The sequence below is a fragment of the Mustela nigripes genome, chromosome 3, assembly GCF_022355385.1.
Source record: "Mustela nigripes isolate SB6536 chromosome 3, MUSNIG.SB6536, whole genome shotgun sequence".
NCBI classification, from domain to species: domain Eukaryota; kingdom Metazoa; phylum Chordata; class Mammalia; order Carnivora; family Mustelidae; genus Mustela; species Mustela nigripes.
The window spans coordinates 23538838-23566500 of record NC_081559.1 but is presented as its reverse complement, the minus strand read 5'-3'; the positions used below and the strand labels follow the sequence as shown (position 1 = coordinate 23566500).

General features: G+C 35.5%; 1 protein-coding gene across 1 annotated transcript in view; it reads right to left on the bottom strand.

The window, feature by feature from the left end:
- The window catches only part of SPAG16 (sperm associated antigen 16), a 1019820-nt gene extending 1004308 nt beyond the window's left edge, over positions 1–15512 (bottom strand). The window contains exons 1-4 of the mRNA XM_059392666.1: positions 15323–15512; positions 5073–5119; positions 4023–4118; positions 1408–1526 (exon numbers count right to left, since the gene is read on the bottom strand). Coding sequence (XP_059248649.1) covers positions 1408–1526; positions 4023–4118; positions 5073–5119; positions 15323–15449 — 389 coding nt within the window. The 5' untranslated portion in view covers positions 15450–15512. The remainder of the gene's footprint in view (positions 1–1407; positions 1527–4022; positions 4119–5072; positions 5120–15322) is intronic.
- Between the last annotated feature and the right edge of the window lie 12151 nt (positions 15513–27663).

Below are 27663 nucleotides of genomic sequence, written 5' to 3'. Positions count from 1 at the left end.
ATTATTGGAATACACTAAGTGGCATGCTTATATAGGGAGGGATTCTATAAGTCCTAATACCATTGTAGTTTCCTGAAATATCATCTCAACCCAAACTGCTAAATCTAAAAGGATAATATGATCCAACGAGTGCTTAACTGTTAAAAGTACACTTGGTTCCAGATATCTCGATGGAAATCATTTCACACTTTGGACTGGACAAACATGTAGGTATTATATGTCCTAACATGTCTTCTTAGAAGAAAAAAGGAACTGAGCCACACTAATTTCTCATTTCATTAGTACTGTAAATCAATTATCTACCTACTTTCACAAAAATGTATTTTCTAATACATTTGTAATTATTTCCTATGGACATTTTTATAAAAATCATTCACACAATTTCCAAATTTAATAGGAACACTATTATTTTTCTACCACCAAACTTGCTTTTTTTCCTAAATTGTATTAATGAAAAATGGTTCTCATCATTAAATTTATTAACTTTAGATATGCAACTTGAAGTAATAAAACTGATTTCTTCTATGTACGTGGTCTCAGTAGATAAGAACCAAAAAAAGCAGCAAATAAAAATTGCATCACAGGAGGATTAGTAGAAATTACAAATTGCTTCTTATATTTAAAAGTAGGATTTAGTCCCAAAACACTATGAACATCTTTCTATACCTTAGTATTCCCTTTCCATGACATGGAATGGCTTTTAAAATGGCTCAAACATATTTTTATATCCAATTACTTAATAATATTTCTTTAAAGAATGTTGGGCCTCTGAAAACATTCCTGGTGACATTACTGCTATAGTAAAGGAATAAAGACAGCATGCCTGCTGATTTTCATAACCAATAAGTTATTAAAATTTTCATTATAACAAGAAAATCTGTGTTTAGATAGCTTTGAAAATATAATTCTTCTTATTTCTAAATGGAGAAATATTTACAGAAAAAGAATCAATCAGTTGCGTGAGTAGAGAAAGCCAGGCCATTACACACTAGAAGTAAAACAAATAAAGTAGTACTCTTGGTAGAATGTCTTAATGCAGGAAATATTACCCTTAATAATTATGTAGAATATGTTAGAAAAGTATTTCATTAAAGAGCTTTGTATTATAGAATCCCAGGACATACTCTAGTTTCTGACTTTTGAAAATCACTCAACTTTGAATATTTAGAAAGTGTGTTTAATAAAAACTTCTTTTAAATTGGTTTCTTAATTATGTGAGAAAGAGAAAGAGTGTGTGTGTGTGTGTGTGTGTGTGTGTGTAAGTGTGTGTGTTGTACTTCCAGTGGTAGGGATGGGAAAGGCTTCCATCCCTTTCATCCATTTTGCGTAAGCTGAACAACTTCAAGTCCTTGAAGACAGTTAAAAGTCTACATGTTAGCATTCCTATTTATCCACATAATTGTTTACCATTCGGACTGAAAGCAATCAAGAGTTCTGGTCATTCCCATTTTGATTAGGAAATTGCAGAGAAAGTCTTCTATAACTTCAGGTATTAGTTGCTTTGAAGGAAGAACTGTTTTCTGTTCCTGAAATTTAAATGCGCAATTATTTATTTTGAAAATATAAAATCATCACTAATCTTTGATTATTGGTACAAATAAGCTGTTTATTTACTCATTCATTTGTTCATTTTTTTCATTTATTTTTGTTGAGGGTTATGTTTCAGGAACCATTTTAATCACTAGGGATAAAGCAGTAATGAATTTACACACTAGATGAAACTCAGTCTTCATACCTAATAGTCAAGTGGATGGATAAAAAAAATGAATAACTACATTAAAAATATATAATATAGCAGATGGCACTAAATGCCTGGCAGAAAAAAAGCAGAGGGATGAAGGGAAGGAGAGCCAAAGGTTGGGCAGATATGTGTGTGGAGCTTGGCTGCTATACATGTAGGGTGATGAAGAAAGATTTCACTGATAAAGTGGAATCTGAGCATAAATCTAGAGGAAGAAAGAGTCATGTTTCAGTTATAGCGTCAGCAAACACAAAGACTCTGAGGCAAGAGTGTGACTAGAACATCTAAAGAACAATGAGGACAGCTTGTCCTTTCAATAGCGAATAAAACATTAAAAAAGGGAAAAAAGGTATGGGCCTTTTAATTATTTCTATTATTATCATTATAAAAAGAAATATAATGAATTTTGGAGCCTTGAGCTTTAGAAACACTATGCTACAGAAGAAATTATGTGCTAGTGAGTGGCTTATCCTACCATTTCATAAAAGAAGTAAGTTTATCAACTATATTGGGGTCAGCTAACTATATATATTAAAACACAGCAGCGCCCATTTGTTTACATATTGTCTACAGCTACTTTCCTACAAGAGAGAAGTGTGTTGCAACAGACACCTTACAGCCTTCAAAATCTAAAATATTTACTATATGACCCCAAAGAACAAGTCTGCAGACCCCTGAACTAGAAAAGTAGAGTTATTTCAGCAAGTGAGATATGAAATTAGGACAGCCATAAAACTACCACAAGTCAATATATAAAATAAGTCAAATACTGGGTAGATACTTAAGAATATCAAAGCATCACTGTCTCTAGAGTGCCTTCATTTTCTTTGCATTGGCAAGAACTTACCACTTTAACAGCTGATTATTTAGACAGATCTATTTTCAAATATACAGAAATTTAACAGCAGACTTTTTTCCCTCCTTCCCCTTCTTAACATGGTAATGGTCACACACCAGGTAAATGTTATATACCTGGTAATAGTTACACAGAAATTCAGTGAGGAATCTCTGTTGCCCCAAAAAGTTCTTTTTAAAAGTGCTACACGTGGGCACCTGGGTGGCTCAGTGGATTAAAGCCTCTGCCTTCAGCTTAAGTGGTGATGCCAGGGTCCTGGGATCAAGCCCCTCATCGGGCTCTCTGCTTAGCGGGGAGCCTGCTTCCCTTCCTCTCTCTCTGCCTACCTCTCTGCCTACTTGTGATCTCTGTCAAATAAATAAATAAAATCTTATTTAAAAAAAGTGCTACACATAATTTAATGCTGATCTTAATTACTAGTAGCTGCTACCACATTCAAAACAATGATCAGCTAAAGCAAATTTAGGAGGCTACAGAAACCTCCAGACAAATGACTAGGGTTTTTTAACACTCAAGAAAGATAATTTGTAATATCTTCCCCCAAGATCATTTTATTTTAAAGATTTTTATTGATTTATTTGTCAGGAGAGGGATGCAGAGAGAGAGAGAGGCAGGCAGAGAGAGAAGCAGGTTCCCCACTTAGCAAGGAGCCCAATGCAGGACTTGATCCCAAGACCTTGGGATCATGACCTGAGCCAAGGGCAGATGCTTAACTGACTAATCCACCAAGGCGTCCCTCCTAAGATCATCTTAAAGATATTATATAAGAATGTTGATTATGTGCAGAACCCTGCCTCAAACATGGAAGATGCCAGGGTGGCAGAATATAGCATCTCTGCCTGCAAGTCTGCATTCTGGTGGGAGATTAGACATAATTGCTGGATAACGGTATAATATGGCCAGAAGTAAATAAATATTCATTACACAATAATAAATGCTACCTTGGCATTTCTGGTCAATAAATTTGAATATGATATTTAGAATGAGACGGATGGTAGTTGAAGGAATTGGGAATACAGAAGGAAAAGGACAGAGGACTATACGTTTTTTCTTATTTTTTAATGTGTTACAAAACACATTTTAGCATCCATATCTAATACCAAATTCTGTACATTAGTGTTAAAAATCTTTGGTTTAACATCCAGTGATATTAAACATGCAGAGTTCTGAAGGAAGGTGTCATTTTTGTGAAGTTATGCAAGAGTAACCATGATGTAGAAAATTACAATCCAAAAAAGAATAAATATGACTACTTACTTAAAGTGAAGGTACAATGATAAAAACACAGAGGAGAAAAAGGTGTAACAAGTGATAGGACAGCATTTTATATGTAAAACTTAAGTTTATCCAGTAAAACTTAGTCTCACTGCTAAACTATAGACTGTATTCTAACGACACAAACAACAGGTTTTGTTCAATTCTCACCAAAATCTGAGTATCTGTAGCCTGTTCCTGGACCATCTGAATTGCTTTTGCCAGATCTTCCTCACCTTCTGGAATACTAAAATTGTCATCTGGTATCTAAATCAAAGAGAAAGAGAATAGGAAGAGCAATCAGGAACATAAAAATACCTTACTTCATTTCAGAAAAAGTTTTTCTCACAAAACAATGGATCAAAAAAAAAAATACACTTTATGTAAGACACCATGTCAGGCTGAAGTTCTGTGACAAATGGATAACTTACAAGCAGGACATAACTCAATGTCACCTTTGATAAACTCGAGATCAGCTTATGGGCATTTGTTCTTATATATAAGGATAAACACAGTCTAAACACAGAGATCAGCTTATGGGCATTTGTTCTTATATATAAGGATAAACACAGTCTAAATTTTTTCTCATATAAAACCTTCAGTAATTTCATGTGGCATGTATTCATATTATCTTTATTTTACTAATAGTAATAAAAAGTTTATCTACTGTTTGTTCTTTTACTTGCCCAGGCCACAAACTGCCAGGCTTGCTTTCACAGTTGTACTTACAACGTCTGTCATCTAGGAGCAACTCAATGTACCAACTCTCGGAAATAATGATAAGTTCCATCTGAACGGTGAATTAAAGAGAAGATGTGAGACAGGAACTACATTATACAGAATTATAGTTAAGCTGAAGGGAAACATGGGATCTGAGCTACAGACAGTAGTGGGACTCTGGGAAACCCATCCAAGAGCAGAATGGATATTAAGGAATGCATGCTGGATAGAGATGACAGTCTGTAATAAGGATCCACAAAGCAAGGGAGAAGAAGCTAACTTTGAAGCACAAGTACCAGGAAAACCAAAAGAGCCAGATGCATTAACCAATCCAAACTTTCAAACAGAACTTTTACCCTTCACTCTTAAATAGTCGGTATTAGGTAATTCAGCGAAAAACCAGCATCTCTTAAGGAAAACAAAAAATTATAAAGTAAAATGAATGTTTCATAAGAATGACTAGTGAATTTACAGGCTAAATACCTAAAATGAAAAAATTACCTCTTCATATTCATAATCATCTTCAGATGCTTCAGTTATGGTGACCTCTGAAATCTTGTCAAGTGTCAATCTCAAAATATATGAAAAAATTATTTATTAAAATTGATTTGATGTTAAAATTTAGTATCAGATCCAGTTATCTTACCAAGATGGTAAATGTAATTTAAACTGTTTTTTAAAATTTCTCTTCCCCGTACAACCTACGAATACATTTTGAAACAAAGTATTTTTTATTATTACTTTAAATTATTGTTCTACATAACCCAAACCTATGAAAAACTACCTTTCCATATGTCTATTTACTATCTAATGATTTCCAATTCAAGACTAAGGCTTATAAAAATGTACATAATAAGATAATATAAATTAGAAAGAGATAAGAAAAATGATAGACAGGAAAACTATGGCAGTAAATTTTTTAAATCTATTTCAAACTAACTTAATTTCCCAGAGCTCCTGAGTCTCTCACAGTGTACTCTGACTTCTTTATTTAAAGTACTATGAATTTTTCAGAAGCACACCTATATTTAAATATAAGTAAAAAACACATTTCAATGTTTTCATAATAAAAGTTACTTTAATCTCATTTTTATTACCTCAATTTTAAAATTAAATTTTGTTCTCAGAAAAGGAAGCCTAATTTTTAAGCAAATATAAACTATACAGTAATCCTAATTCAGTACTTCATAAATTATCAAAAAATTAACATTACCCAACTTTTGTATCAACACAGATGGGACTGGAAAAGATTATGCTGAGTGAAATAAATCAAGCAGAGAGTCAATTATCATATGGTTTCACTTACTTGTGGAGCAAAAGAAGTAACACGGAGGACATTGGGAGATGGAGAGGAGAAGTGAGTTGGGGGAAAGCAGAGGAGGAGACAAACTATGAGACACTGCGGACTCTGAGAAACAAACTGAGGGTTTTGGAGGGGAGCAGGTTGGGGGACTGGGTGAGCTTGGTGGTGGGTATTATGGAGGGCACGGATTGCATGGAGCACTGGGTGTGGTGTATAAACAATGAGTTTTGGAACACTGAAAAGAAATAAAATTAAATTGAATGATATAAAAAAAGAAATGAACATTAAAATATCAGGGAAATGACCCTAATAAAAAATTCTAACAGCATGGTTATAAGACTTTCAAAAATTACAAGTTACTTTAATTATAAATGATAATTTCAAGATAATATTTAATTTTGAAAGAAATCACAACATACACCAATAACATTATTTTGTTTACATTTTTCCTAATGTATACATGTGATTATACCAAGTTCAAAATGTTTGAAATTAAGCTTTTTAATATACAGTAATGGTTATGAAAATCAAAGATGAGATTAGCCTAGTTTTCATCCTGCTACTGGTTATGAGAAATCATCTTCCAAGAGCTAGCGAAAGGTGAATAAAACACCTGAAGCTACTGGTAATAAGAATTGGTATCATTTACTAAGTATTTAACAGAAGCCAAGCCCTGTCCTTAAGGTCTTTACATGATCAATCAACTCCTTCTGTCTTCATCCTACCTACAAGCTATTTTCATCTCCATTTTGTAGATCAGGACTTACAGGCACAAGGTCACACAAGCTAGGACCTAACACAGCTGGGAATCAGCCCTGGAGTTAGGTTTCACTACACTAGCCTTAAACCTCTCATTATTCCATGTTTGTTTTCTATATTACGTAAACACTTGAAGTGTTTGCCAATTATCTTACACACAGTTCTAAACCTCTAAAAGATAAGTTATGTAGTCTTTAGTTACTCAGCTCCATCATAAGCTATAAGTCTTCACTGTTTGCTTTATCCACTTGAGGATGCACTTAAACCTAGTTCAGTTATAACCAATCCTTAGGAACCTGATACTGTCAAACAAGAATGTATCTTCCCAAAAAATGGTGAAAAGTGATTTAGGCTCAAAAAAATAACTATTTAATTCACTAATTAAACAACTAATTAAATGACTAATTAAAAACTAGATTTTTAATTAAATTAATCTAATTTAGTAGATTAGTAGATTAAAATACTACAGAACTAAAAAGCTGCATAAAGTTGCATACCTGCAGTTGATCCTATAATTTTTAACTTACCCGTACTGGGTACCAGGACTAAAGTATATACTATGTTAGTTATCTACTGCTATGGAACAGTTTCCTATAGCACTGACCCCACTATCCTTTAATCCCTTGCCAGCAGCATTCTTAAAGACCATGAGACTTCCACTAATAGTCTGTTCAAGGTATTTTAGCTTTCACTAACATCCTACTTAAAGAACTTCCAACATCTGTCCTATATTCAGTTCCAGGGCCACTCTAATACTTTAAAGTATTTCTTATGTTGGAATCCCACTTTCAGGTATCAAAATCTGTACTTTTTATTATTGCTACATAACCAACTCCCCAAAACTTAAGGCCTAACAATAAGCATCCATTATCTCATAGTATCATGGTCAAGAATTCAGTGGTGACTTAGCTTGTGTATTTTGATTTGGAGTCTCTCATGAGACCTCAGTCAAGAAGGCAGCCAAGCCTGCTGTCTTCTGAAGGCTCAGCTGAGGCAAGAGGATTCATTTCAAAGATGAACTTTGTTGGCTGAAGGTTTCAATTCTTCCCCATGTGGGTCTCTCCATAAGCTTCTTAAGCCTTCTCAAGATATAGTGGTTAGCTACCTCCAGAATAAGAAATACAAGAAAACAAAGTAGAAGCCACAATACCTTTTATGACCAAGCCTCAGAAGTCACACATCATCATTTACTCACTATCCTATCGGTTACATAAGTCAACCCTATTCAGTACATAAGGGAATATGAGGACCAGGATGCGGAGATCACTGGGCATCATTCTGAAAGCTGGCTATCCTAATACCTTAAGAGGTTTCAAGAGTATGAAAGGAGTTAACATATGTAAAGCATTTAGAATGGTGCCTGGCTTCTAGTTAATGCTATGCAAGTATTTGTTATTGTTTTCCTCTTCTAGAGAGGAGTACCTGTGGAAAAGTCTCATAAGTCTTTCATGGCCCAGTTCTCCCATGCATTAAGATAAATGGATTAAAAAATACATTCTAAATCTTCCTCCTTTCTAAATTTATATCTTTCTGACACATTTTCACTTAATTAGATGAAATTTCCTGAGGTTCAGCTACAGGAAATCAGTCTCTTTTTTTATGGAAAAGAATGCCCTCTTCTGAATGACAGTTACTAAAACTTGATTTTGTAAGAATCACTTGTCTTTAAGTCTCCAGAAAAGCAATGCCATCCTTAATCACTGATCATAACATAAAAATTTCACAAGAAGTAAAGATTCTAAAATCATTTGGATAGACTCTGAAATTGTAAATAAGCCAACTGATAAGATTATGTGAAGATGAAACATCAAAGCATAGGTTGTTAATGGCAATATACAGAAAAAAGTGATTTGTCCTCAAAGCTTTGGAATTATCAAACTTGCCACACTGCTACCTAGAAAATACTCGAGGCAACAGCTTTCAAATCCTAATAATACATTATGTTTCCCCAAAATCAAAAAGAATGAAAAAATATCATTTTATAAACCTTAAAAAGTATTGTCATATGGATCACTATCATATTTATCCTAATAACAATCCTGTGAGATTGAGTAACACAGATACAGTCATTTCTAAATTAAAAAAAAAAAGAAAGAAAATGAATCAAGGAGATTAAGAAATTTGACAAAAACCATATACCTACTAGTGATAGAGACATGTTTCCTGAATAAAAAGACCAGGAATTTTCTACAATATCATATTTCTACAGTTTCTACATGTTTCTACAGCGACACAAAAAGAATGTGCAATTTCTATCAAAATCTTAAGCAATGGGCTCTCACTTATTTTCCAAACTGTGAAGTGTTATATTATCAACAGCTAAATCAAATCATTTAAACAGCTCAATTTGAAGACCCTGAAGGAGGGAGAGGTATAAAAAAGCTACAGGGCTGCAGGCCGAAAGATAAAATCAGCCAAGGGCAATAGATTAATGAGACAAAAGGTCAGGAAGAGGACAAACATCCAAAATAGAAACCACTATTTTCCTTGATTGGTATTTTCAGTATCCACAAAAATGATTTGTAGAGAAAAATCTTCCCAGGAGCAACTGATTTGAAATGTGATGTTGCAGTGTTACTGAAGAAATAAATGTAGTTTGGCAAGTATGTTTGTATGCATCTGTCTATCTGGCTTAGCTGGCTGGTAACACAGGGACAAATGCACAAAAGAATCCCCAAATAACTGTGTGGCAGTTTACAAACAAGCATACAGTAAAAAAAATATATAAAAATAAGTAAATATGAAAATTAAAAGAGAACGAGAAAGAAGAGAAATAAGACAAAGGTAAAGCTGCAGTGTACCTGCCATAAAGTCTCATGAATTTGGTCAAACCTAAATCACAGGTTTGACCCAAAGCTTCCCAGCAGTCAGGGTAAAGAGGGCAATGTAATTAGATACCAATTCAGTATCCATCCAATGAAAACAGAGGAGTTTCTCAGCAGATGTACACCAATTTCTGGCTCTGAAGCCTGAGAAATACTTCGCTCTTCGGTTATCATAAAAAGGACACTGTGGATGGTACAGATATTGATTTTCTTGGCCCTTGGAACAGCCAGAAAGACTGAGTGAAGCAAGATATGATGAAACACCATGTGTAAAAAAGGTTGGAAAGCACTGCTTTAGAAACAGTGTTGCCAGGATAGGAATAAGCAATTGACCAAGAACTGCCTGACTGATAAAAACCCTTTACTCTGGTTCTACTTTTACTGAACAACTTTCTTGTGTAATCTAATCTCTTAAATGATCCTATTCTCCAGGAAATGTCCATACAATGAAGCTGGTCACAGTTCTCAGGCAAGTGATTTTTTTTTTTCCATTGCAGAATAAACCAGAATTCTGGCTTAAAATCAGTTTCCTAACGCCAACCTGCTTCTGAGTCCTTCCAAAATTCCCTTTTTATTATCTGCCTAGTATTCCCTCAAAGAACATTGTTGAACTCCATTTCCAAAATTCATTTTTTCTGTCCTTTCTATTTCCTTCAGATGTAGTTAATGCCTTTCTGCCTGTTCGAGGTCAACTTGACATTTGAAATTGGGCCTGGTTTTCTAGTCTGCTCTTGCCCAGGGTACAGTCTGTGATTCCCCTTCCTCCCTGACCTGCAGACACAGCCCATAGCACCACCCACTTTCTGGAGTCAGAGTCTACACTCAGACCAAGGGTCTCACTCCACATGTCCACTCGTTATGGAAGAAATTTAGTAGGACTTGTGATTTTGCATACTATGAATCAGTTCCCTATACTTGGTCACCATGAGTGAACTAATTGGTTGTTTCTACACTAGCAGAATTTGTACCAGATCCTTACCTTGTAGATCCTATCAGAAAATAGGCCAATATACATCCACACTGAAATTGCCGGGAAACCCTAAATCCAACACAGCACTACAGAAGACACAACTGCAAGAAGCCTCAGAGAAACATTTCAGCTGGGGTAACGGAGCAGAGCTTGAGGTCACAGTTGATACAATGGGGTCACAAACACGGTTCTGCAAATGGACCCCAGCCAGAAAGCTATGAACAATTTTCAGATGTGAGCACCATACAAACTTCCTCACACTGGTCTCTTCCATTGCTGCAACTGGGGGTAGTGATCACTGCCAGCTACAGCATCTTTATAAAGAACTGGAGTGAAACATATAGCTAATTATATTTTACATGATTTCCCAAAGCTACTATAGTCAGAAATTGCTTTCTAATCTTTGCCATCACTGCAGAGCCAATGTACACAGAGGCAATCGAAAATCTAGCCTGGATCCTCGATGATCAACATTTTACTTACTAAATTGAAATAAAAGTACTGTAAATAGCAAACATCATAGTCATGGTCCACTTTCTAAGGAATGCCAGTTTCAATAATGTAAGTTAACTGAATAATATATACCAAAGATGGCAAATAACTGGCACACTTGCTTCCACTTCCCCCATTGTTGTTTGCTTCCAACAGTCTTTCCCACTAAGGCTTCAGGGGATCTCAGAACACTTACTAACACAACATACCAGAAAGCCTCTACTGATTCAACAGACTCGGCAAGAGTGGAAGTTTACGGACTATTCCTGCCCCAGACACCACCGCCATCTTCTGCCTCAGAAGCTGAAAAATAAGTTTTTTTCAAAATATAAGTCTCTTTGTTCTCATGGTGGGTGGTGGTTTAAGTTTTTCCAACTTCTAAGCCAGGAGATCCAAGGATATGAGCTCTACATATTATACCTCTTATCTGAAAATATAAAGGCCAGTAGTTAAGAAACTGGCCTATAGCTTTCTTACTTCAATTATATTCCTTAGACCAGCAGCACCTGCAGCACCTGGGAGCTTGTTAGCAATGCAGAATCTCAACCCTGACTGGGACTTACTGAATTAGAGTCCTTTTTTAAAGATCAATATTCTTTGATTCATATGCACATTAAAGTTTGCCCAGACTAGAGGGCACACAACAAAATACAATTTTTTTCTTTTCAAATAGCTTATGATTTTCATGCAGGTGAAATTTGGCACGACGGGTTTAGTTACATGTTTTATGGTCTAGAGTCTACATTCAGACTGTCTATCCTTTTATTTGAATATATGTAGGGTGCAACTAAGCACCCAGGGGAAAATTCGTTTTTCCAATGACAGTAAGAAATAGGTGACTTGAGTACATAATGATTATTAAGGCTTTTAAAAATATCTTCTCACTCAATACTATAAACATTCCAAAGAAGAAACAAAACAGATGGGAAAAATAACTAAATGTTAAAAATAATAGAATTTTAAATGAAAAAAAATCAATTTTAATTAAAGTGATCAGTGAACATTACTATTGCAATGAAAGATGGTCTATGGATGTCATTTAAGAAAACAAGCATGAATCTTATTACATGGGTTATCTAAGTATGATGACCATATTTCAGGTGACTAGTTTAGTAGAATCTATAATTTTGCACTTTCATAAACAGTTGACTTTGGGACTGCATTCAGAGTTGATTAGCTTCAAAGGACTGGCTTAAACTCACTCAACCCTCAGAAATTGCTGTTGGGGCCAAAGGAGACCTTTTCAGTGGCCAGCAAACATGTCCATGATCTAACTAGTGAAATTCTTAGTGTTGGAATGCCTTGTAAGATAAAATAATCAAAATCTAGTTAAGGGAGCGACAATCAGTGCAAAGGGAGGTACACTTTGGGGGAGGTTCACTTTCTTAGATTCCACATATTCCATTATTCTTCCTTGAACAAGTCTTTCAACAAGTAGCAACAAAATCAATTAAGTATTAGCTTTCTTAGTACAGTAATACCAGCCTGCATCTGCAGTTGGATTGAGCATTCCCAAATGTCCACAGCCACATATTAACTGCAGTTCCCACTGTAACTGAAAACCTTACCCAAGAGTACTCATTTCTAACACAGAATTCATTGTCAAAGACAGCCAACCTCTACAAGCACTTGACCCTTTACAAAGCACATAGTTAAAACCTAGCCTTGTAGGGCAATTGGGTGGCTCAGTGGGTTAAAGCCTCTGCCTTCAGCCCTGGTCATAATCCCAGGGTCCTGGGATCAAGCACCCCATCAGGATCTCTGCTCAGCAGGAAGCCTACTTCCCCAGACTTTCTCTATGCCTGCCTCTCTGCCTACTTGTGATCTCTGTCAAATAAATAAATAAAGTCTTAAAAAAAAAAAAAAACTTGCCTTATATTTTACAATGTTGCAAATACCTTTCAAATGAAGAGTTCTCCAGAGAACTCATACTCTGTAAACAGATTTCTTAAAAGCTCTGGAGATAGCTAAAAAAGGAACTAGGTGCATGTGTGTTTGTATCTTGCCTTGTGGAAGTTTAAAAAATAAAAGCAGCTATATCCTGAACAGCTCAGAAGAGAAACAGATAACTCCTACCTTTACACCTATTAGATTACAAAGAAGGGGTGTTGCAGGGTTAAGAATTATTTTTCCTCTACACAGTCTCTGAACTCATAATGGAACCTTTACTAATGAAGCCATTTCCCTCATAGTGGATCCTGGCTATTTCTGGTTTGGGCCCTATTAATCTGTACATAATGTTCTTTATGTTTAAATGTTTAACACCAAAGAAAAGGGTAACTTCCTGGAGAATTAGAGTCAGTATTTTGCAAAGACTTGATATTTTGTTGTCTAGTGTTCTACGGAGCATCTGTTCAGTCATAAATAAGGGCAGCCCAAGACCAAACACAGTAGATTAAAAGTGATTAAGTATATGTGCAAAGTAGAGAACATCAGATTTCTGATTCATTTGTGCATATTATAACTTTTATTTATCTACTGTGATAGTTCAATTAAATTACCTGAGATCTAAAGACTTGAAACTCAGAAAGTCTCACTTCAGCAACTATCACAATTGCCTTAAGCAACAATGTCAAATAACATTATACAGTCAACTCTTAATTATGCATGTTAAGAGAGCCCGGGGAAACAGGGATAATTGGCATTCTAAAGTAATCCTCGAACTTCATTTTAACTAACAGTTAAAGCCTCTCTCATGACTAAACCTCTTACCTAAACACTGAATGTAGGAAAATTGGCAAAATATGTAGTTTTGCTATCCCTTGACTACCCTTTGGTTGAAACACAAAATATCAGCCAACTAAAGAAAGATGGAAGAAAATCAAAGGGGACAGGTAATTCAGAAATTGGATAACAAAATCGTAAAATGTTAGAGTCATTTATATTTACAAATATGACTACTTGGAAAATTCTTTGTAAGACAGGTTTTGTGCAGACTACTATATATTGACAGTTGTGACTCAGCAATCTCTCTGGAAATTAAGTAAACCTAAAAACTAGGCTATATTGAAGTCCCACAACTTGCAAAAAAGCTAACTCAGTGTGTTTGTTTTAGATTAACAATTAAACTACATATTACAGGAATCATCTTAATGTAAATAAAAACAAAATGCCTGGGTACCACTCACTACCAGGGACACTAGATAACTTTACACTTGATGTAAGTAAGTTCTGAAAGAATTGTTGACTCATTTCTGAATTTAAAAAGGAACATTACTGGAAAAGGCAGCTATTTATAGAGTTATGAATAGTATATAGCCTCATTTAAGGCATTGAGGCACCAACATTTCATTTAAATTGATTTTGAACTATTCAAACTTACATTCCTACAAAAATGATTGCCTTAAATAAAACACTACATATTATCTTTGGTCTTTGCAACTAAGTTCTTCAAAGCTCCTCGAAGTACCATTGTGTACAGACAGAGCCTAAGTCAGGACAGATGAAACCGTTTGCCAAAGCCCACAAAATGATATCACTGTTAGATCTCTAAAGTCTTGAATTAAAGCTGGGGCATTCACAGTTGGACAAAAAATAAAGTAGATTTTAGAGTTTCCTCGATATCTTTAAGAATAAAACAGATAATCATCTCTCTCCTACCTTCCTGGGGAAAAAAAGGTATCTTTTTCTCATGAACTCTCCGATCTCTCCAGTACAATTAAGTCTACATGCCTAGACAATGTGAGCTCAAAAGCCATCCCAAGAAACAGTGAACCTAATTATTCACATATCGCTATTCCATTTTTCTCGTATTTCCACTGTTAATTGTTCATCACTATCTGATTTCTTCCTAACATCTCTGAGCCTCTCAGCTCTCCAGTCATCATTTAGTTGCTTTAAAATAAAAATGCAATAACTGTATTAAATAGCCAAAATTGAAACTACCTAGGAAGTTGACGCTTACAAAACAAATCATTTTAAGCACTGGACAACGGAAGTATCTGCAGAATCACAGGCTGAATGCTCAGAGCTTCAGCTCATTAAAGCCCAGAGGCAGAGGTCCTCCCCGGTTTCCTAACTTGCCTGACCGAACTGATTCCCACGATATTCTGAAGGCTGGGGGCTTATTTGGGAAGCCCTAAGGAGGGCTCAATCAATTCGTTGTACCATCCTAACAGGAAACGTCCATCCAAAGTTTGCAGAGTGGTTACTAAGTACACGATTCCCGAAGGTTCTTCCAACAGGAACACGGTAGCCTAACACTCCCAAAAGGCATGTCTTTGCGGCGGGTGGCTCTCAGGGGTACACGGTGGCGCGGACGCCACCTTGAGGTCCAGGAGGCGTTCTGGCCGGCTGCGCGGCCACAAACCGCAGAGGACGCCCCGGATGGGAAGCCCGCGCCCTCGCCCATAAACCCGTTACCAAAGGGAGCGCCTGAGGCCGCGCCTACACGTAAGGATACGCTCCAGGTAGTAGGCGCCCTCGGCGGCCACCGACTCCGCGGTGTCCCCAGCCGCCGTGAGGTCCATGCCCAACGCTTCCTCCAGCACCCGCAGGGCTGACGAGGGCATCCCTTGCTTAGCAGCCATAGGAGGCGCTCCCGGGCCCCGCCCCCGGACAGCCTCGCGTCTCCCGGAGACCAAAAGCCAAGACGCTCGCCCACAACCGCTGCAGCTCTCGCGAGACTCTGACACCCTCGCGGCTCCCACCCGGCCAGCTCCGCGCTCTGAAGGGCTGCCCAGCCTTAAAGCGTTGTTGCCCTCTGACCTGCGCTGGTTACCACGGCAACGTCGTTGCCTCGTTACCTGGGACGCAGTTCCTGGAGTGGATGAGAGGAGGAGCAAGAAACAGTTGGCTTGGATTATGTACATTTTCATACAGAACCAGCTTTTCTTTTCTTTTTTTTTTTTTTCCTCCCCGTTTCGACCCTAGCGTTTCTTTCTCGCTTCATTTTCTTCCCTAAGTTTCCTTTCTCCTGGTTTTTACATACCCATCATATCAGCCCCTTAATTTTATGTGTGGAGACCCTTAATTGTCCCTAGGGAAGACTCCTGGAAAAAAGAAAGAACCAGGGTACAGGAGGAAAAAAAAGAGAGAGAGAGAGAGAGAAATGATTATTGAGAGACTGGCTCAGCAGCACTAACCTCAGTCGCTTAGCAATAAAGACCTAGGGTAGTCACCTTGGTCAATTTCCTCCTTGGCTTCCTTTAAAATATTTATCTGGACATGTGTTTTGACTTCAATTTCATACACTGGGGCTTGAAAGAGTATGTAAAGTGTTGACTTCTGCTAAGAGAAAGACACTTTTATAAGAACTATGAGGTACAGACAGTCTTAACACAATGTGTGATAAATAATATTGGCCCAATCACACACGCTCCTTTTGCAATGACAGACTCTTCAGGTTTGTATTGTGTATATATCGGAAGCATCTGCTAGGCCTTTTTCGTTGCAGATTCTTTTCCATTCTATGTTTTTTTGATGAAAACTGGATGCCATGTGTGGAATATAAGAAACAGCACAGAGGATCATAGAGGAAGGGAGGGAAAACTCGATGGGAAGTCATCAGAGAGGGAGACAAACCATGAGAGACTCTTAACTATAGGAAACAAACAGGAGTTCCTGGCGGGGAGGTTATTGGGTGATAGACATTAAAGAGGGCATGTGATGTGATGAGCACTGTGTGTTATAGGCAACTGATGAGTTATTGAACTCTACATCTGAAACTAATGTTGGCGAATTGAATTTAAATTAAAAAGAAAACAAAGAGCAATTCATTATAAAAGCTCCCATTTATTACCAAAAAAATATAATAATTATAGTGGTAACTTCCTAATAGATGATTGAGAGCCTGGATGTTGGAACCAGAGCCTGCTCCAACACTTACTAGTTGCATTCAGAGTCTGGCCCCAATACTTACTAGTTAGGAAACCTTGGGGCAAACCACTTACTGCCTCCAGCCTCAATTTCCTCATTTATAAAATGAGGATAATAATAATACCTTCTACAAACCATTGTTGCAAAGGGTAAAATATAAAGAATGAGGAACTTACCAGACACAAAGTAGATACTAAGAAATAGATTTGTTTTCTATTGATGTTAATTGCTTAGTTTTGTTACGTTTTTTAGAAAAACCAAGGGTCGCAATTAGTCATAATCCTCCGTCATTCCTCATATCTATTATTAATAACTTATTCTTTGTCCTTGATGTCTCACACCAAACATACCCTCAATGTTCGTCAAATGCAAGAAACAATTATCAGGGGCTGAAAATACAGGAGAAGAACTCTGAAATTGGGGAATCAGCTGCTTTTACAGAAAGTCTGTTATTTGTTCCAAAGGGAGACATTACCTCACACACTCAGGTTTGTCTTCTGTAAACACTTGCTTGAGAAATGGCCTGGGTGAGGAATGGTCAGGGTTTTGCACATCCAGCAAGGCATGAAGGAGCATGAGAGAACCAGGAAGGAAGGTCTTTCTGAACAATTAATGTTTACTTTGATTCATGTGTGTGTGTTACATTGGCTGTTGGCTGTTGTTAGCTTTTAGATATAATATGTATATCATGTTCTACATAAGGTTTGACCTTAGTTAACTTAAGCTCCTTGAGCCTCTAGTTTCCTCTTCTCTAAAACGGATATTTTAATACCTATGTTACTAAAATATAAATAGTAAATGAAATGTCTTCTTTAGGAAAATGTATATTTACCTCTCCTGCTCATTTTTTAATTAGATTATTCATTTGGAGAGTGTTGAATTGTATAAGTTCTTTATATATTTTGGACTAACCATTTATCAGATATGTCATTTGCAAATATCTTCTCCCATTCCATAGGCTTTCTTTTAGTTTTGTTGATAGTTTCCTTCACTGTGCAGAAGCTTTTCATTTTGATGAAGATCCAACAAATTATTTGTGCTTTTGTTTCTCTTGCCTCAGGAGACCTGTCTAGAAGCAGTTTGCTACGGTCCAGTTCAAAGAGGTTACTGCCTGTGTTCTCCTCTGAGATATTTATGGTTTCAGCTCTCACAGCTAATTCGTTCATCCATTTTGAATTTATTTTTGTGTATGATGTAAGAAAGTGGTCCAGTTTCATTCTTTTGCATGTTGCAGTCCAATTATCCCAACACCATTTGTTGAAGAGACTGTCTTTTCCCCATTGGAAATTGTTCCCTGCTTTGTTGAAGATTAGTTAACCTAGAGTTTTGGGAAACTTTCTCAGTTTTCTATTCTGTTCTGTTTATCTATGTCTCTGTTTTTGTGCTAATAACATACTATTTTGATCACTACAGCTTTGTCATATAACTTGAACTCCAGAATTGTGATGCCTCCAGCTTTGCTTTTCTTTTTCAAGGTTTCTTTGGCTATTTGGAATCTTCTGTGGCTCATAACAAATTTTAGGACTTTTTGTTCTAGTTCTGTGTAAAATTAAAAAGTAACACAGGAAAAAACAGGTATTGATGAGGATGTGGAGAAAGGGCAGCCCTCTTGCACTGTTGGTGAGAATGCAAACTGGTACAGTCCTGGAAAACAATATAAAACTTCCTCAAGGGACGCCTGGGTGGCTCAGTTGGTTAAGCAGCTGCCTTCGGCTCAGGTCATGATCCCGGCGTCCTGGGATAGAGTCCCACATCGGGCTCCTTGCTCAGCTGGGAGCCTGCTTCTCCCTCTGCCTCTGCCTGCCATTCTGTCTGCCTGTGCTTGCTCTCCCTCTCTCTCTGATAAATAAATAAAATCTTTAAAAAAAAAAAAAAACTTCCTCAAAAAAGCTAAAAATAGAACTACCCTATGATCCAACAATCACAATACTGGGTATTTACCCAAAGAATAAAAAAATACTAATTCTAAGAGATACATGCACCCTGATGTATCTACAACGACCAAATTATGGAAACAACCTCCACTGATGAATGGATAAAAAGATGTGGTATATATGCACAGTGGAATATTACATAGCCATTAAGGAGAGTGAAATCTTTCCATTTGCGATGACCTGGGTGGAATTAAAAAGTATTATGTTAAGCAAACTAAGTCAAAGAAAGACTAATACCATATGATTTTACTCATATGTAGAATTTAAGAAACAAAACAAACATGAAAAAGTGGGGGGACAAGAGAGAAAGAGAGGCAAACCAAAAAACAGACTCTCTGCCATGGAGAACAAACTGATGGTTAGTAGATGACAGTAGGTGGAGGGGTGGGTTCAATAGGTGATGCTCACCACAACGTTAACTAACAGGAATTTAGTGAAAAACTTTTAAAAAATACAAAATAGTAAATGAAATTGAATATGTAAAAAGCACTTATCTCCATATCTAATATATCAAATATTTTTAATAAAAAATTGTTAATAAAATTGACTTAAAATGTTGAGTGATATGCTGATCCCAAACTGCATATTATATTTGGAAGAAACTTACATATATAGGAACAATTTTAAGACAAAACTTAAATGTTTTTAGAAACATGTAGCACTCAGAGCCTCTGGGTGGTTCAGTTGGCTAAGTGTCTGCCTTCTGCTCAGGTCACAATCTCAGGGTCCTGAGATCCAGTCCCACATCCCACATTGGGCTTCCTGCTCAGCCAGGAGTCTGCCTCTCCCTCTGCCTGCCCTTCCTCCTGCTTATGCATGCATGTACTCTCTCACTATCAAATAAATAAACAAAATCTTTTTAAAAATTTTATGAAAACATGTAGCACTCAAAAAAGGGGAAGGTTTAGGGTGCCTTGGTGGCTCAGTGGTTAAAGCCTCTGCTTTTGGCTCAGGTCATGATCCCGGGGTCCTGGGAATGAGCCCCGCATCCGGCTCTCTGCTCAGAAGAGAGCCTGCTTCCTCCTCTTTCTCTGCCTGCCTCTCTGCCTACTTGTGATCTCTGTCTGTCAAATAAATAATTTTTTTAAAAAGGGGGGAGAAAGGTTTTAATAGAATCATAAGAAAACAAATAATGACCATTATCCACCACATCAGGTAGAAGAGAACTGGGAAAGATTCTTGTCAAAGAACTTTTTATTTTTTTATTAAAAAAATATTATAACTCGAAAAAATACCATCACTGTACTCCTCAAAAAATTTGTTTTAATCTGGACATCTTATTCTCTAAAAATTCCAAATAACCGAAGTTTAACTTCAGAGTTCACAATCTGACTATATCAATTTCATCAATTTCATGGATTTTAAATTGACAAGTCACCCAAGATATTTTTGGTTCAATTATAATTTAAACACATTTCACAGGGACCTACATTACAGTATATTTAAAAGTTCAAATGAAAAGCATCTTTAAAATTTTTAAAACTTTAGATCTCTACGATAAACATGTAACTTGTTAAAACAATGAAATAAAAGAAAAGATAATCTTGACAAATACAATTAGAATCAATAAATGCCTTTAAATACAAAAGAGGATATAAACTTCTGTGGCGACTGCTAATATCTTAAAACTAAGGTTTTGCAAGGGATGACTTTTAAAACATTTTTACATTGGTATTACTGTTCTGTTAGTGGCTGGTTTAATTTTAAAAGGGTGTGAATGCCTCACTAAGGAAAAACAAAAACTTCAGATCATAGTAGTAGTTTCAATTATCATGCTGTCCTACAGTCCTGCTATCATGTAGTCTTTCTATTCGATAGCCCTTCCTTTTAAAAATATTTTACAAGCTTCTTTGAAGTGATGAAAAAGAAAGTAACTTCACATTTTGACGAATGAATGGCAAGCTCTCTACTTTTCTCTTGAATATGTTCCTGAAAGAGGTAAATAAAGAAAGAAAATGGAAACAGTCAATATAAAGCAACAAGTACAAAGGACAACAGATTTTATTTGATCCCGGCCTAAATGCTACATTTTTGTAAAAGTGAAATTATTTTTAAAAGCAAAACCAGGAAGTAATTTGACAATGGCTTTAGTCTCCCCATTTGTAGTTCAAAGCAGAAAATATTCATATGCAAAGATATAGCAAAGTACTATTCAGCTTTCACAAGTATGAGTGTTAATTGCTTCCAATGGAGCCCAAGCCATTTACTGATATATCTCTTTATAAAAGTAACCATTTTGTTTTCTTTCAAAACTTCACAGTAAGTGGTAGTCAGTTTTAGAATTTCACAATTCATAAGAAGTAATGGTCACTATGGTGAAAATTATCATTTTTCAAGAATACATCTGTATTTTCCCTTTTTATATGTTTAAGCTTTTGAAAATCCATGTCTTCTGTACTCTCATTTCAAGTAGGTCAAACATGTTCAATCCTCTGATTCTGAAGATCACAAGACCTTGGCTTAACCTGGTAAGAATATTTCATTCCATTTGATTACAGTGATCAGTTCCTGAGTTGGCATGTGATCTAATAGGAACCAACGATACATGATGGGAATTTGTTGGGAATTCTGGTAAAGAGACTCTTACTCTGTTTCTTGGGACTTACGTTCCAGAGTTGCCACAGCTACCTTGTAAATATAAAGGAAATTTCTGTCCAAGAACTGAGTCAATGTGAAAAAGCAAGAAAACCCAAGCCCAGATAAAATTACCTGAACCTCTAGTACACACATTTATATTTCCTTGTTCTGTCAGCTGAGAACCTAGAAACAATATCCCTATAAAAATGAGCACATCTATAACAAAATCTTGGTTTCTAATACCATTTTTCAATAAAAGGGATGGCCATTAGAGAATTGCCAAATGTAGGGCTGAACTGAGAATGTATGAGTTGAGCCTGGAAAATCTTATAGTCCCAGAAAGTAAAAATACTCCCATCACTAAAAACTAACAATAATAGAGTACATTAAAGAGAGAAGCCAGTTGAAAGAGTTCCTTAAAATATGCAAAGTTAGAACAATTTGAGCAACAAAATTAATAAAGTAGTATTGGAGTATAACCCAAAGTATAAAACAAATATTTGTTTTAAAATATTTGAAATATTTGTTTTAAAAAAAATATGAGTCAATTTAATATAAATAAATGATTACATACATAAATAAACAGAGGAGAAGGACACATCTCCTGTCAAGAATTCCAAATAATATACGTAGATGTGCCACATTGTAAGAGTAGAGCCTAATTCTCCATCCTTTAAGTGGTACTACATATGGTGACTTTCTTCAAAGACTATAATATGGAATGGGGGAGTGGAAAGAGTAACTTCAAAATGGAAAACCTTGGCAAACCACCTCAAAAACCCATGACCCCAGACTAATTATGAGAAAAATATGGGACAAATCTCAGTTAAGGGACATTCTACAAAGCACCAGTACTCCCTAAAATAGTCAAGATCATCAAAAGCGTGGAAAACCATCACAGATATAATGGATAACTGTAATGTAAGATCTTGGAACAAAAACAATGGACCTTAGGTAAGTACTAAAGAAATCTGAATAAAGTATGGATTTCAGCTAATAATAACTTATCAATATTGGTTCATTATACATGGTAATTGCACCATATTCATGTAGAATGGTAATAATAGGGAAAACTAGGTGTGTGTATATGGGAATTTTACATACTATCCTCACAACTTCTTGGTAAATCTAAAACTATCCCAAAACTCAAAGTTCATTCAAATAAAATTACTCAAATCTATATTCTAATAAAGCCCTAAACAAAACTCACCTCTTGACATTTCTCTTACTAGAAACAATAAATTACTTTTGCTTCAGCTAATTTCTGTTGGGCTTTCTGCCACTTGCCATTCAACAAGACTCAGGTGATACATCTTTATTATTTTCACACAGTTTAAAGATATACTTTACTGCTATGGGTTTTTTTTCCTTAAAGAAATGTCTGATATAACATATCTATGTGCATTTAACACAAAGATGGAAGAAACACAGTTTCTTCTCACACATAATTGAAAACTGGTGAGTTATTTTAAGAATTTGGGGCACCCTCCTCTATCTTGTCTACTGGTCACATGCTTCCTTATCTATGGATGGAAAAGAGAAAGAAAAAAAGAAGTTGCCAAGTTAAAGGCAACAACAATGGCAGTGACGGGAAAGAGAAAAATCTTGCAGAGAACAGTACAAGTTAGAAGTTGTAGTTGGAGCAGGGGTAGGTAGAAAAGGAAGTCCAACATGGGAGATCATCATGACAATTCCAGCAGTGAACATGAAATGAGCATCTAATGCCCACATCCAGCATTGGAGGCTTGTGGAAATTCCTCCGTCCAATATTCAGTGGGGTTTATAGCAATTTCCAAGATGGAGCTTTCTTTCAGACGTTGAAAGTTTAAATGCCACATTTCCATAACTAAAAGCAATGGAGCAGATTTATCTAAAGTGTTTTGTAATCCCTGATTGTTTATAATATTTCTTAGCATTCCACAGTTATTCAAGCCAGTAGAAATAACAAAGGAAGAAAAACGGAAGGAGAGGAGAGGAGATGGGAGGGGAGGGGAGGGGACTTCTGAAAGAGTCAGATTTTAATTATTATAATGAAAAATGTTGTATATGTTATGATAAATGAATTCTTCAGTTCAATATCCACTCTTGCTTTGAACGCTACATCTCCCCTCCACACCCCATCAAAGTTCTGTCACTTTTTGCTGTTTTGGTAAATTCTGCAACTATCATGGTAAATAAGAATACTTATTTCATACCATTATCATAAGAATTTAGAGGAGCTTAACAAATACGAAGCATAATGCTTGGCATACTGTAAATAAATGATAAAAGATCACAATTTCTAACTGATTAATTACATTTTACTCACTGAGCATACCTATATTAGAAAACTATTTTGTGCTAGGCACAACACTAAGCTTAAGAGAAGATATAAAAATCCATATACTTATTCTATGCTACAGAAATATTAGTATTGAAAATCTCTATTTTTTTAATCTAGGTTTTTTTTGGTGTTAATAATAAATGGACCTAAGTTCCAGATGCACCTTCCTCCAACCTCACACAGACACGCCATTATTTTGAGCACTTATATATTTTGTTTTTCTTATCAATAATTTAAAAATTCATTGGGCACAAGGAGGTGTTTCTAAACCTTTAGTAATATCTGCAGGAGAAAAATAATATATGTTTTACAAAAATATAAGAGGGATTTTGATAACAAGAGTTGTCTGATGACAAAATAAAGCAGGAGAAATAGGATCTAAGTAAGGATAGCAACAACTAAGCTAACAATTATGAAGGCTCTAATTTTCCATACTTTAAGTAGAATTCTATGGAAACTGACATCCTCCCAATATTCCCTCACATTTCTCAGAATTTACAGAATATTAGTTTAAAATTCTTTACTAACACCAATATCCAGAAAAGGTTTGTTTATGTAAATTTACTTATTCATTATCATTTTTCATATTTATATACTTTAAGCAGTCAATGCCTTGCAATAATTTCTTTTTTACACAGAAACATTTGAAATATTAAAACCAATAGAATGTAAAATATTCATATGACTGAACTTAGAAGCAAGAGAACATTAAGTAGGGGTTATTACTAGATGATCAAGAATTCCTAATAAACATATCAGAATGTCCAATGGCTACTGTATCGAATACGTGAATTTAGAAGGAAATAAATATTTTATTTTCTAAGAGACTTCAGTAGTAGAATAAAATCTTTTCAATAAGATTATTCACAATTTTGGCTTCTGAGAATAAAACATAATCTGGAAAATATTTCTGAAAATCCCTCTTCCTATATGATTTTGTGACTGTGAAGGCCATTGAGCCTACAACCACCCACAGCACTCTCAACCATTGGTTTTCATTCCTTAACAAGTAGTGAACTATAGTGTCTTTTTATGCTTGCTATCATTTCAACTTATGATATCGCAAAGTGTATTTTATCATTTTCTTCTTCTCTGTATTTTTGGCCAATTTGTGAGAACTGTTTGTAATTACTGATATTAGGTTTTAGTCTATAAATTCTATTATACATATTTGTCCACATTTATCATCTTGCTATTGACCTCATAATACATTTAAAAATGAAAAACTTTTAATTTTCCTGTAGTTAATTATGGTTATATTTTCTTTTATGTTTTCTGGGTGTACAGTCTTGATTAAGAATATTTTGCCAAATCATGGATACTATAAATGCTCTCCTAAATACTAAAAGCCCCTATGGTTCTTATTTTTTATTTTCTATATTGGTCTTTAATTCATCTATGGTTTATTTTGTGTAGGAGATAAAATAGATTCTGACCCAGTGGCTAGTCAATAATACCAGAACTTTTTAAAATAATTTCTCCTTTCCTATTGAATATATCATCATTTTATACTGAGATTTATTCATGAAATACTTATTTTATTCTTTTAATTTGTTTTTTTTTCCTATACCAATGCCATACCAATTCATGTTTAGTGGTTTTAGTTTTTTGTTGTTTTATTTGTTTGTTTGTTTCCAGATATAGCATTTAGCTATCTAGAACATCGAGACCTCTTTCCTATACTTCTTTTTTCTTAGTTAATTTGGGGCAATAGACATTCATATTATTTATACATGCCTCCTCCCTCCCAAACAAAGCCCACTTTGGAATTCTAATAAGAGCTGCATTGAATATGTATATTAATTTTAGAAGTATTGACTTCCTAACAACATCTTCTCATCCAAGGACATAGTATACTTTTCCATTTGCTCAGTATTGTTTTATGTCCTTCAATAAGATTTCATACTTTTACATCATGAACTATTCCAAAGGTATATAAAGTATGATAAATTATTTACTATGTACATTTTATAGAGATTAAATGATTCTTTCACTTAAGAAAATATTTTATATAAAACAACTCCCAGTTATGAGGAGTTCCTTGATTTAAACTGCTTCATTTTGTCTTGCAAAGCATATCTATGATTTCATTTCACTTGATTTATCTAATAGTCATTGAATTTAATAAATGTTCTCTACAAACTATTTTCAGATAAAATTCTATTTAATAGTTTGTTCCATTCTAACCCATTTTTGATCAATATAGTTGTATAGATTGCTTCATCTTGATAGATTGCACCACAAAATATCAAAAAAAAATAAGGAAACACGGTATATTCCAATAAAGGATTTAGTGGTTAACATCCAAATTGATTCAGATTTGATTAATGCATACTACTCTTTCTTCCTATGAGCTCCTATTTACTTTCTGTCCTTCCTCCTTTCTTTGCCTTCCTAATATTCAAATTTCAGATGATTTAAAACTCTATATATGATTTTTTTGGTCTTCAGAAGAAAGTGAGTAAAAAATATAATATTCAGGGGAGATTGGGTGACTCAATCATTAAGCATTTGCCTTCAGCTCAGGTCATGTTCCAGGAATCCTGGGATTGAGCCCCACTTCTTGCTCCCTGCTGAGTGGGGAGCCTGCGTCTCCCTGTCCCGCTCCCCCGGCTTGGGTCCCCTCTCTCACTGTATCTCTCTCTGCCAAATAAAAAAATAAAATCTAAAAAAACATATGTATAATACTCAATGCAACACATATTTATTGATTTCTACCAAGTGCAAATAACACATGGTTCCTTATTCCAAGAAGTTTACAATCTAATAGAGAATTCTACTTTGAAAAATTATTTAAGAAAAAAATGACTGTTCCAGAAATATATAGCTGCATAAAATTAGAAAATGTTACTGAAATAATGAGAAGGGGGAGGAGACATAACTTAGGTTAAGAATAAAACAAAGATGAACAAAAAGAAAAATATCCAAATAATGAAAAAAAGAAAATTGGATCCAACATGATGGTGTGTGACCACGTAGAATACATTTTGAAAATAAGCTTTAAAAATCTATGGTGTTGGGGTACCTGGGTGGCTCAGTCACTTGAGCATCTGCCTTCAGCTCAGGTCGTGATCCCAGGGTCCTGGGATTGAGCACTGCATCCAACTCACTGCTGGGTGAGAAGCTCACTTTTCCCCCTCCTTCTGCCTGCCACTCCCCCTGCTTGTGTTTTCACTCTCTGTGTTAAATAAATAAAATCTTAAAAAAAAAAATTATGGTGTCACAGTTGACTTTCTATTTAAAACTATAAACTGATCATATAATTTCAAAGTGTAAAACCATCACCTTTCTAGCAAGTGTTCTCTAAGCTTAGTGTTCAAACCAGCAGCAGCAGCAGCAGCACTTGGGAACTTGTTAGAAATACAAATTCTATCTCACTGGTCTCTGCTCTAATCTTGATTATTTCCCTTCTTGTGTGTGGGGTTGGCTTAATCTGTTGTTGATTTTCCAGTTCTTTAAAGTGTAAGGGGAGCTGGTGTATTCTGAATTTTCAATTTTTTTGAGGGAGGCTTGGATGACTATGTATTTCCCCCTTAGGACAGCCTTTGCTGTATCCCATAGGTTTTGGACCAAAGCATTTTCATTTTCATTGATTTCCATGAATTGTTTAAGTTCTTCTTTGATTTCCTGGTTGATCCAAATATTCTTAAGCAAGGTGGTCTTTAGCTTCCATGTGTTTGAATTCCTTCCAAACTTTTTCTTGTTGTTGAGTTCCAGTTTCAAAGCACTGTGGTCTGAGAATATTCAGGGAATAATCTCATCTTTTGGTATCAGTTGAGCCCTGATTTGTGATCCAGTAGTTGTCTATTCTGGAGAAAGTTCCATGTGCACTCGAGAAGAATGAGTATTCTGTTATTTAAGGTTGGAATCTTCTATGTACATCTATGAAGTCCATCTGGTCCAATGTGTCATTCAATGTTCTTGTTTATTTATTGATTTTCTGCTTAGATGATCTGTCTATTACTGAGAGTAGTTTCTTAAGATCCTCTATTATTAATGGATTCATATCAATATGATTCTTTATGTTGATTAACAGTTGTCTTAGGTAGTTACCTGTTCCCATATTGGGAGCATAAGTATTTACAATTGTTA